Source organism: Nothobranchius furzeri, chromosome 2, assembly GCF_043380555.1.
Source record: "Nothobranchius furzeri strain GRZ-AD chromosome 2, NfurGRZ-RIMD1, whole genome shotgun sequence".
In the NCBI taxonomy this organism is placed as follows: domain Eukaryota; kingdom Metazoa; phylum Chordata; class Actinopteri; order Cyprinodontiformes; family Nothobranchiidae; genus Nothobranchius; species Nothobranchius furzeri.
The window spans coordinates 59,727,009-59,739,889 of NC_091742.1; the positions used below are offsets into that span (position 1 = coordinate 59,727,009).

Below are 12,881 nucleotides of genomic sequence, written 5' to 3' on the forward strand. Positions count from 1 at the left end.
AAAGATCAAGTGACTTACAAATGTCCGTGTCGCGCTCCCACTCGCTCGTGACCCAAGCCTCGGCCCTGCCCGAAAGGTGGGAGATGAGAAAAGCAATCTTGCTCTCTCCGTGGGGAAAGAGAAGGGCTGCAGTTCAAAGTGGAGGCTACACTGTGTCAAAAAATGCTTGACAATCACCAGAGTCCCCAGAAAACCTCTCAGGACGAGCAAGATGAACAGATAGGCCAGGGGATGCAGAGAATATTCCAGGAGTCACCTCCACCTCGTTACTCTGGGGCTGCGGCATGTGGTTCTTCTCTGGAGGCTGGGTTGAAGAGGTCTGGAGCTGCTGCACCTTCTCCACCAGGTAACTGAGTTGATCACTGACAGAGGTAGCAAACTGATCATGTCGAGCATTGAGTTGCCCCATCTCCTGGTGCAGTAGGCTCATCTGTTGTTCCTGTTGGAGGAGCCTCTTCCCCTGAGCCCCCAGGGCCCCCAAAACTGAGTCAGAGCTTGCTGAGTCCATTATTGGCCAGTTTGTACTATCAAAGCACAAAGAGGACTCAAATGCAGAGCTCACACAGTTTTAATCAGCAGAAGGGATTCCTGGCAGTACAGCACAACTGAACAAGTCCAAATCTAACACTTTTACCAAGTGTTTCTGAGAGCAGGTTCACATCACACAACAGGAGAAGACAAACTGGCAAAGGAAACTGTTGCAAAGACGCTTAAATGGAGAAGCCAGGACCCAGGTGCAAGACATGAGGCAGATTAGTGAGGAGCCTCATGTCGTGAAGCTGCCTGTAATGAGACAGGAAGTGAATGCACAAAATAAAACAGGAAGTACCAAAAATACAATAAAACCAGAAACAAGACTGCAAAGCACTCAACCTGCAGAATCACCCATGACAATGTTAATGATCAAATCAAATCAACTTTATTTATAAAGCGCTTTCACATGCCCCAAACGGACAAACAAAGCGCTGTACACCAATAAAAATCACAACAATAAAACAGACATATAACCATTTAAAATGCAATAAGAATTCCCGAGTACAAGTTCGCAATCCATATCAGTCCTTTTTCCAGAATCAGATCCAGACACATTCAAAGTGATGCTGCCCACGCAATCCCAACTTCAATGTCCAAATGCTAACGAGAACAGATGTGTTTTTAGTTAGTTTTTAAAGGTTTCCAGTGATTTGGCCTGCTTTACGTCGGCTGGCAGCTCATTCCAAAGACTTGGTCCGAGCACTGAAAAGGCACGACTCCCACGAGACTTCAGGCTGTACCTGGGCACAGTTAATAGTCTCTGGTCAGCTGACCTAAGGGAACGCACCTGGACATGTCGGTGGATGGTGTCAGAAAGGTATTTAGGTGCCCCTGAGTTTAATGCCTTAAACACAAACAGGATTACCTTAAACCTGATGAGATAGGAGACAGGGAGCCAATGCAAGGCACGTAGGACTGGTGTTATATGTTCAGACCTCCTGGTAGATGTTAACAACCGAGCAGCCGAGTTCTGAACCGCCTGGAGGCGTGCTATTGGAGCTTGCCTAAGCCCCGCTTATAGCGAGTTGCAATAATCCAGCCTGCAGGTAACAAAGGCATGGATCACAGTTTCCAAATGGCTACGTGACAGAAATGGCTTAATTTCCGCTATACGGCATAGATGAAAGAAGCAAAATCTCACGATTCCGTTCACTTGAGCATCAAATCTGAGCTCTGCATCCAACTTTACTCCTAGGTTAGTGACCACCGCCTTCTGATGCGGTGCCAGTGTGGAAAAATCAAGCCCTTGGGCACCTCCTAGGGTCTTTGGTGGAGTAAACAGAATTACTTCAGTCTTGTTTTTGTTGAAACACAAGTAGTTCTGAGCCAACCATAGCTTGATGTCCTCCAGGCAGTCCAATAAAGGCTGAATGGTGCATAAACAACCACGCCTAATTGGAAAAATGACCTGGCAATCGTCAGCATATAGATGGAATGACATGTCATGCTTGCGGACTAGGGTCACCTAGGGGTAGGAGAAATAAGGAGAAAAATAGTGGGGCCAAAATCGATCCCTGGGGCACTCCCCAAGGCATCTCTGCCAGGTCGGAGGAACAGTCCCCCAACCTCACACAAAAACTCTTCCCTGTCAAGTAGGATCTTATCCACTTAAGCGCCTGGCCCGTAATGCCCACAGACCGCTCCAGCCGGTTTATTAGATCCCTGTGTGTTCCTCAGGGGGTCAAATCCAAGCTAACCTAAGCCGTCGAGTGAGTTTTCTTTTTTAATGTCTTTACCATACCGAACCAAATTTACCATTTTACCCTGATCAGACCATTTATAATCAATTTTACCAATAAAGTGTCTCAGCAGTACAAAATAGGGAACTTGTGCTTCATCAAAGTCTATAGTACCTGTAAAAATGGGTCTAAAATAGTAGGAAACACACCAAATGGGTTTTGTATTAATGCACATATTAAACATGTAGCATGTTCCCACTAACAGATTGTAGCCACAGCTATTTAAGATGAACCGTTCCTGTGGAGTTCAGTAATCCTGATCTGCTGAACCAGCTGCAGAGTTCAACAGCACAGCCTGCACTTCCTGCTTGAGTGGGTCAGAAAAACACTCAGACACCCCCCACCCTGCATGCACAAGGGTGCTTTTATGCAGGTCTGGCTGAATCCAGTTCACTTGGCCTCGTCATACTCCCATTTCTCCTTCCTTTTCTTGGTATCCGCTTTCCGAGATTCCTCGTTCCTGTTTTTAATGGTGTTTGTGTCCTTTTATCATCCTCACTGCAAACATTCACCCTTTTCATTCAGCCTCACTTTTTCTATTCACTCGTATTGTTCTTATTTGGTTGCCTGTTGTTTTCTTCTCTTGTTTGCCTTACAAAGACACAAGTACAGATAAAAAAGGAAAGAGGAGAAATTAAGAGAATACTCATTTTTATTAGATAGACCAGCCAGCCGATGTCCATCACATCCAGATATGAAGAACATCTGTATAGCATAGTGTTTGTTCAAGAGCTCCACAGTGCCATTTCCCTAGAGCAGGGGTGTCCAATCCTGGTCCTGAAGGCCGGTAACCAGCAGGTTTTGTGGTTTTTCTGCTTCAACACGCTTGATTAGCTGGTTGAATCACCTGTGCAGCAGCTCATCAGGCTCTGCAGAAGCCTGTTAATCACCTGCTGATTGAAATCAGGTGTGTTGAAGCAGGTTAAAACGAAAACGTGCTGGATACCGGCCCTCGAGGACCAGGATTGGACACCCCTGCCCTAGAGCGATGTAGCTCCCATCTGCTCAATTAGCATATTAGGATGTGTCACTGTGGCTTTAATGATAGAAGCAGAGTTTATAAGAGAAAGGGCAAATTTAATGCTTAAATGTGACCCCCCCCCCCCTCCTAGTTCTGTAGTTTTGTTGCAAAAAAAAAAACTAATGCAAAAGATCACTAAATCCTTCTAATGGAGATAAGCAGGTGCTGACAGCCAGAGTTGGCCCTCCTCTCAGAGATCTCCCGTCATAGGCTTCAGCAGACTGCAGCTTGGAGTCACGCTCAGCATTAAAGTGTAAACACACCACAGGCTGATCGAACTTTGATGTAATGTCCTTAAAACACGTCAGAACGAGGCCCAGTGGAGTGTCTGTGTCCTCCACGTGCTTGTACGACCTCCCTACAATGCCTGGGCATGCTCCTGATGATCGTCTCTTGAGGGATGGAGGTCATTCTGCAGAGCTCTGGCAGTGCTCCTCCTGCTTGCACAAAGATGGAGGTAGCGGTCCTGCTGCTGGGTTGTTGCTCTAATACGGCCTCCTCCCCGTCTCCTGATGCACTGGCCTGTCCCCTGGCAGCGTTTCTATGCTCTGGACGCTACGCTGACAGACACTGGCCTTCTTGCCACGGCTCACATCGATGTGCCATCCTGCAGACGCAGACAAGCAAATACGTGTTTTACAAAATGCTTAGGCAGCTGCTGAGCTGACTGCGTGAACAGGAACGTATAATAATACTTCAGCAGATCCGAGGTCACCACTCAGTCTTAGTTCCTCCTTCATTCATCCTCATCATCATCGTTGACGGTCCCTCAAAGTGGAGTATGACTGTCATCCACCTTCATTCCTCCATTACCCTAATATGCCCTGTTATAACCACAGATATTAAGACAACCATAAATTAGCTCATAGAAAGTCTCACGCCCCGTGCAGCCATGGGTCATTTCTGAAAATCATCAGTTCATCTGGGTCAGCAGTAGGTCAGAAGGTACAGCAGGTTGTCCAGTAATCAGAGGGTTGTAGGTTAGATCCCGACTCCCGGCACAGAATGCTGCTGTGGTGTCCTTGGGCAAGACACTTAACCACCTTGCCTGCTGGTGGTGGAGCCTCGCCTCTGTCAGTGCACCCCAGGGCAGCTGTGGCTACGCCTTAGCTCATCACCACCAGGGCTTGTGTGTGTGCGTGTGGTGGGTGGATGAATGATTGTGTTTTAAAGCACCTTGGGGCATTCTAGCACTCTAGAAGGAGCCAGGTAAAACGTTTTTGAACCTGAACCGAACTCACTCGTATTTAGTCTGATGAATGTTAAAGTTGCCTCATGGTATTGAGAATATACTGGAGAGGTAAAAGCTGCAGCTGGGTACGAATGTGGATCGAACGACAGGCAGCAACAGGAAAATATGCCAGTTGTCTGAGGGTCGTCGCAATATATTGGAAAAAAAAGAACTATGAACTAGTTCATTTTTAGAGCTGTGAACTTTGTTTTCTAAATTGAATTATAAGCTGAACTAACTCGTTTCAAAACATGTGAACTGAACTTTGAACTAGTTCATATATAAAATGAACTTTCCCAACAATGCCTTTGGCAGCTTTCGAAACATTTAAAGGGAGATGTATTGATGCAAAGGCTGAATAGTGATGCTCTGTTGTTTGTTTCTAACATTAAAAAGTGTCAAAGAGAACATTATTCAGCAGTCCACAACATAAGTAATGTCAGCTAGACGGCAGTATCTTTAACTGTTAAAACTTTGTTATCGTTTTCAGCCATATTTAATGGAGTGTGGTTCATTTACCATTTCACGGATTTGTTACTACTCCCTCTAGCGGTCATATTGGGTCGTAGCAGTCTTTGTAGTGTAGTAATACGCATGCGCCGGCAGAGGGCAGTGCAACAACACTCCAAAGACCAATGGCTGCCAGTCAACAGGTTTGTAGGATTACATATTTTCTTTTATTTTCACGCTTTATTTAAATAAAACACGAACAATGCTTGGCTTTATTTCCTGGTTTGCTTTAAAACTCTTTTTTGTTTCCGTGAAAAGTTTGTTTTGTGTCGTTTACATCATTCTATAAACGGTAATTGACTAATTAGGACTGTAAGCTAGCTAAATTGGGCGAATAGCTTGTTTTACAGTTACGACTTGGCTCTTTATAACTTTAGTGGTTTCTTTTTGTTGTTTTAAAAGTTTCAAAGTAATGTCATTAAGCATAAAGTGACAAAGAAAGCAGCTTCCTTTAACCCCAGACGGAACTCCTCAAAGTTTTCAGTAGTTTTATGAGAACAGGGAGGTTAAAACGGCTCCTTTTTCTTTACTAATGGAGAAAACTTAAACTTAACTAACCAAGCGCGTCACAAAGATTTATGTGTGTGACATAGTTTTAAGAGGAAAATGAACTTGGGATTGGTGTTTACAGTTTTTTCTGTGTAATTACAGTTCAAAGTCTAATTTGTATCATTTATGTTCCTTTTTAATTGCAGCTTTTTTATTCAAACACAGCTCATGGTGGATTAGATCAGAAACACGTAACCATTCAGAAATATGGTGGCGTTCAAATCTTGTGAAATAAGATTTAAAATGAGTCATTTTTCAAAATATAGATTATTTGATTTATTATGTTGGTTGAAATTAAAATAAACGTTAAATTACTTTCCAGAAACATCCTGTAGATCAAAACATACATTAAAAATAAAAGCAGCAGAAGGGATATTCACAGGCATTTCTGTCACATAAATTTTTCTGATGTGTAATTATTTATGTTTCTCTTTATTTAAAAAAAAACAACAAAAACAAATAGGATTCAAGAAATTCAAGTTGCTCAGAGCTACTGTATCTGATACTTCTGATGCCCCGAAGAGATCCATGAAGGTACGAGTGTGTGAGGTAAGAATTTAACTGTTTTTATTATTTTTTTATATAATGAATCTGGCTATGCTGTTTGGTTTGATCATGATTCACACACACCTTCTCTGAAAGATAAATTATCTAGCCCTCCCACTCATAGCAAAGCACGGTGTGACCTTAAAGCTCACCTCATGCATTTCTTCTGCTGATCACCAGCTGCTTTTACAGACTTCCTCCGGTTGCACCACGACTATTTAAAATAATCTCTTTCTACATTTTCCATGACAAAAACACTTTCCCATTCCACATTTCTGCAGCGTGTCTTCACAAAGTCTCACGTGCATGAAGCAATTTGTGCAACACAGCATCCTGGAGCAGCAAACCACAAGAGGAAGTGCGTGACTTAAAGGCTCAGAGTTGTCTTTGAGCATGCATGTTTCACTAAACCTATTGTGTATACGTCTGCGCACATCCTTTCCTTTCCTCACATGTCTCCCACATATCCTTAAAAAGTATTCTTTTTTTGTTTTTGGAAGTTTATCCATCCATCCATCCATCCATTGTCTGAACCCGCTGTGTCCACGTAGGGTCGCGGGGAGGCTGGTGCCTATCTCCAGCAGTCAATGGGCAATCAGGCAGGGTACACCCTGGACAGGTTGCTACAGGACAAACAATCATACACACACACATACACACACACCTAAGGACAATTTAGATAGACCAGTTAACCTAACAGTCATGTTTTTGGACTGTGGGAGGAAGCCGGTGTTCCCGGAGAGAACTCACGCATGCACAGGGAGAACATGCAAACTCCATGCAGAAAGTTCCCAGGACCTTCTTGCTGCAAGGCAACAGCTCTAACCACTGTGCAGCCCATTTTTGGAAGTTTATTTCCAAAAAAAGCTCCCTAATTTATCCCAAACTCAGAGAGTGAGCATTAAACGGGGCTTGCGGGCAGACTAGATGATCATTTCCTGTGTCTGCTTGTTTAACCTGCCTTTTTTGTATTTTGTCTACTGTTAAAGTCTAAAACAAAGAACCCCATCAGCACACACAAACACACGCACACACTTCAGAACTTCCTCTGCATCCAGAACTCCCCCCATCTCTCATGGGACGCTCACAAAAGTCTGGTTAGGCGGTCTCCAGTGCCAAAATGCAGGAAGTCACAGCTGTGCTCTTCCCCCTTTCAGCCTGCTGGAGACCCAGAGTGTGTGTTTTAGTCCCCTCATATCCCGTGCTTGTGTCTCCCGTCCAGTTTATTGTGCCCGTATGACGCTACTTTCTGTTCTCACTTCATCTCTGCAGAAGTTTCCAGGGGCTTACACGGTCTAATAAACACCCTGTTTGCCTGAGCTGTGTGCCGTCAAGGCCAATAGTGTAAAACTGAGTGAACCGAGCCGCTCTTGTGGAAACACACACTCACACACATTATGGACACTTTCAGTGCTTTCATATCAGCTTTTTAAGACCATGCTTATTCATAATATATAAACATGTATTTATTTTAAATAGATCAATCTTAGTTTATTAGTAAATAATCATGAAATCAATTAAAAAGTAAAAAACATACCTTTAATATTTTCTGAAAAAAAAGTACACGGATGAAAAACTGGTTAAATGAAATCCAGATGGTGAAAAATGCTGAAAATAATAAAATAATAGTAAGGTGGCTCTAAGATGACATTTAAAGAGGTGCGTGGAGATAATTCAAATAATTATCATTTGTTTTGTGTACCGTGTTCCTTCATTGAATTGTTTTTAGCTTCATGGCTACCCTTAGCTGCTTGCATCATATTCAAGTAACCAGTTGGCCCGTTTTCACTTTTGGAACTTCCGGGGTTTTTAATGGACCTTCATAGTATGCGCGTGTCTTTTCAATGAGGCTGGTCCAACAGGGCCGCTTTCTGGGCCATTTCAGGGATCTAACGACTACCCAAACTGGTAAGTATGGACTCAGAATGCCCCGGTAGAGTCACTGGGTGGGGCCTATGGTGAACTTGTGCTGATTTGTTGTAACTCGGTAAGAAATGACATCGCCAGATTTCACCAAACAACTGGCATTTGCAAACTGCAAGAGTTGCTGGTGAAGTGGAATGGAAATAGGCAGCGTTCACGCTTTTTGTAAACTCCCAGTTCCGAAAACTGTGGTTCAAATGAATTTAGGTTTCTTCGCGATGGCTTCTGTTCTTTAAAAGGGCCCTTTTACATCACACCTCCAGTCTTCTGGTCCCCTTAAAATATTAAATTGCAGCGTACTTTGACAGAATAAAACTTTATTAAAGCTCGTTGACGCCCTTTTGGTGCTGATAAGTAACGCCACTCAATGACATTTTAGGAAAGGCTGATTTTTATGGAGACACTACGACTAGGAAGACAATGCCGTTGTATTTTCCCTGTCATCTCTTTCCATACATTTCCTAGAACTCCAACAATGTTAACCCTACAAAGTGAATGGAATGTTCCCCATCTGCTTGAATCATCTTGGTCCAACAGTTATCAGCTAGCAGACACTACGCTACGTTCGAGACAATCCAGACACTTTTCCTGCATCATTCCTTGAATGAGAAATGCTTGAAGTCCTAGCTCTTCTGAGAGCATCTTGCACTTCCCTTTCCTCGCTTTACTGCACTCTGCGCACTCCCTTCTGTGCTTGCACTCTATTTTTACACCTTGTGTTCTATCCTCTAAAGTAAACTATTGTTAGTATCTATAGTAACTGCACTGTTACATCTTTATTGGTAAGTCACTGTGGACAAATGCATCTGCTCAAAATATATAAACAAACTACATTTCAGATCAGGTTTGTTATGACTCTGAACTCTGTTGTAGTGCATACACTAAAGGTTTATTAGAGATGTAAAACAATATTGATACACTGACATATAATGTTTAGATATTTTATGATATTGTGTCATTGGCTCACTTGGATCACAAGGCGACTAAACATCACCTTTCAAAGTATTTTCATTCTGGTAAGTTACAGATGATATACGTTATTTTATACATCGTTGTTTTCCTTCAACCACGACAAGCACACACTACACACACACAGGCTACACACATACCAGAAGCCTAATGCGGGTGCACTGAAACTCAGCACAACTCCTGCTACACTTTTATGGGTCGACACTTTTGATTCTTTTACTGGAAAAACCAGCAAGTGAAGCATTTACCTCTCACCCGCATGTTTACATTCACTCACACCACAAACAAGACAGCCAAAAATGTCCGTTATGCAGAACTGCAGCGGCAACAAGTTGTCATTGGTGCTCCACTCTTGGGTTTTTCATATGGATCAAAACTGTTTATATTGCTGATTTTGCCCACATACCGGTCCCAGACTTCTCTTTTGAACGTATCCCTGTATATTCCGCATTCCTTTTGGAATTTTAACATGTTTAACACTTCCTTTCTCCCAAATCTACGTCGTCTTTGCGATGTACTGTTTCTATTCACGGCTTGTTTACACTCGTAAGGCCATCAACATGTCTGCGCCCATCCCAGAAAGCAACATATAATCACGTGTGATCTCGAACCCTGTTGCATCACTGCAGTACTTTTATTTTGAAAATTACCAGGGATTTTACACTGAAACCATGTGTGATTTCCTGTCTAGCCCGATGTTAACTGTGGAAATTCACGTGTCCCAGAAGTGGCTCTCGACAAAAGTGGAACCCGAAGCGTGCCGCTTCTATGACGCGCCTGAAAATTGCCGCTTAGCTGAGTGAGAGATAGACAGTTAGCAGCAGACAGGTTGCCTCAGCCATTATTTATATTGCTGTAACAGCGTTATGAAAGGAAAAAAAAACAGAAAATAACCAAATGTGCGTCTCTGTTAGCTGAAGAATTCTGATTAGCTCCTAAAACAATTTTAGCAAACAACTTGTAAAAAGCAAAATATTCTTTTGGGAGAATTGCCTCTGACTCTTCTTGCTGCAACGTCTTGTTTAAGCCACACGCTGTCTGCTCAGGGTTGAGAGGGGAGGGCTTGGTGGCCTGGACCTGTGTTGTTGATTGGTTGGGAGTAAGTAATGAGTCTAGTATTAAGCTACCTGATAGGCTATAATGAAAAAGGAAAGAAATATTTTTTATCAAAGTTTTTATCAACCGATTTATTTTCTATCGCACCACGCATCTATCGAAATATCTATCATTATTGAATTATTGTCCAGCCCTAGTAGGCCTTGCTGATGTTCACTCTGGTTTTTTGCGATTTGCTTTGCCTCCAAAGACGTTACTCTCTTACTTTTACCTCTGCCGTGAAGACAACAGAAAAAGAAAACTTATTTTTCATCTTGTGCTTTTTATTGACGATTGGTGAACTGAAAATGCTAACTGCTAGCATCACAGCTAACAGCTGTTGAGCAGGTAAAGCGCTTCCTCTGTAGGGCACCTACCCACTCCACAAAACTATCAAGTGTGGCTTTTGGTCAGCAGAGGCCGGCTGCAGAGCGTGTCAAATATGAAACGGGTAAATTTTCTAACTCAACAATCACTGAGATTGGGCCTAGGCTATATCTAGGCCTGGGTGAAAAGTCCTAAAATCAATATCATGGTATACTGAGGAGTTCACCTCAATGACAATAAATGGACGATAACTAAATATGACACGGGAAAAATAATATCGATTAGAGTCAGAAATGTTGATAATGATACATTTTCGATATATGCCATTTTCCTCTCGGCGCACCATCTCCGCGCTGTCACTTGATGAAATTACATTCATAAACTTTATAGAGCGTCTCTAAAATTTGGACAAAACATTTCAAATTATTTAAAGCCCCAGTGTGTGATATTTTTACCTGTTTACTATCAAATCTGTTTCCAGTTCACAAACTTGTCCTTTTTCCCTAATATTTCTCACCAACATCAATTCTAAATATTCCTCTCAAATTAAAAATTATACATTTTTAAATACATTAACTGTGGTTGACGCTCCATGGTCATCCACCATCTTAAAATACAGTAGCTGTTTAGGGACATACGAGCTCCACGTTACTCGTTTGGACTATGACTATAACCTGAAAGAACTAGCAGAGGGCAGCATGGAAGCATGGAGTCTGGTAATTCAACTAAGAAATAGAAAAAAACTGACCACATACAGTAGTTGCTGCACTTGTTAGTTTGCATAATAAACCATTAAATCAAAAGACACATACAATTTGTCAGTTCCTCATCATGTCCAACACAAGAAAGCCACATATGTTCAGATCCCCGTCCGCTATTATCTGGACGCCAGCCTCCGGTTAGTGTCGCTGACTCCCAAACTCACCTGAAGTTGTTCATTCGTCTTTTCCTAGTACCAGAACTCCCAACCCAGTCCCAAAGTGTCCATTCCAAAGTCCTTCTACTCAGGGCTAGCCTGGCAAGCCAGACTAAATAAATGTATTATTTAGTCTGGCCATGCTACATTGACGGCTCTCGGTTGTGGGGCGGGTTCTACCGTTGTCTTTCAAATGATCTCCGCATTCCACTGGACAATGAATGTGACATACTCTTGTTTCACTCTGTTGCATCATCCCACCCACCAGGCATATAGAGTGCCCTGATTGGCCCACAAAGCGGATAAAGGTCTGTGATTTGTTCACTAAGCAGATAGAGCACTATGATTGGCCCACCATTATGGACCAATCACAGCTCTTTATGTGTTTGAAACCCCTCTAGAGAGCCGTGATTGGCTAGCCAGAGTCCTGGTAGGAGCTGCGGAGGTTCCAATGGAGCATGCCTAGACCAAACTTTGCAAAGCAAGAATTTGGTCTGGTTCACTAGGCTAACTCAGGGCTGGACTGGGACAAAAATTCAGCCCGGGCATTTTGACTGGAGACCGGCCCATCACCTGTTTTTTTTGGAAAAGACATTAAGCCTTACGCTGTTTCTGACACACACCAACGTACACTTTCTTATTGGTAGTATTTATGTATCAATCTAATAAACGTAAACCTACACCATCCTTCCTATCCTGGTATTCTAAAAAGTAGGGTTGGGGGTAACTGATTATTTTTAAAATGATTATTCTGACGATTATTTTATCGAATAGTCGACTATTCTAATGACTATTTAGATGATTAATCTAGCGATTACTTTTCTATTGCACAATTAATAAAAACCAAAAAATTCTCAAATAAATTCCTCCAAAAAATTGATAAGTCGTTACTGTAAGAGAATAAACACTACAGGCCTTCCATTTTGTATAACACTGCTTTTATTGTGTTGCGGTTGTTTATGTTCTGGTGACGTGTAGAACTTGGGAGTGCAGGCTGCTGCCTGAGAGGTGGTTGGAGATGGCGTGTCTCCATGCTGCTTTGATTTGTTCACTTATGTGCATGAGGCAAGTGGTGTTACGACCCTTCCTGGGGAGTCACGTGTTTCTCCTATTTTAACTGTAAATCCTTCTAGCTGTTATATTTATAACAAGAAACAGATATTCGGACAGAATATTTTCACGTTTATTCGAATATGATTGTGGAACACACCCAGCATCATAATAAATGAAGTAATATTTATGCCAATTTAAGCCTTTATGGGTGACCAGGACTCTGTGTTTATGAATGTGGAAGACACCCAGCATCCTGTGATGGCACTAATAACATCAAGAGATAATAAATAAGGTAATATTTAGGTCAATTTAACCCTTTACATGTGACCAGGACACTGTAATCAATTTTTGGCAAGGGAAATGATCATTTGTTGCCATTTTTGAAGTGTTTATGAATGTGAAAGACACCCAGCGTCCTGTGATGGCACTAATAACATCAAGAAATAATAAATAAAGTAATATTTAGGT

At 42.3% G+C, this 12,881-nt stretch overlaps 1 protein-coding gene across 1 annotated transcript in view; it reads left to right on the forward strand.

Annotated features, from left to right (window-relative positions):
• The first annotated feature begins 5,134 nt into the window (after positions 1-5,134).
• The window catches only part of svep1 (sushi, von Willebrand factor type A, EGF and pentraxin domain containing 1), a 160,847-nt gene continuing 153,100 nt past the window's right edge, over positions 5,135-12,881 (forward strand). The window contains exons 1-2 of the mRNA XM_054747696.2: positions 5,135-5,178; positions 6,048-6,133. Coding sequence (XP_054603671.2) covers positions 6,113-6,133 — 21 coding nt within the window. The 5' untranslated portion in view covers positions 5,135-5,178; positions 6,048-6,112. The remainder of the gene's footprint in view (positions 5,179-6,047; positions 6,134-12,881) is intronic.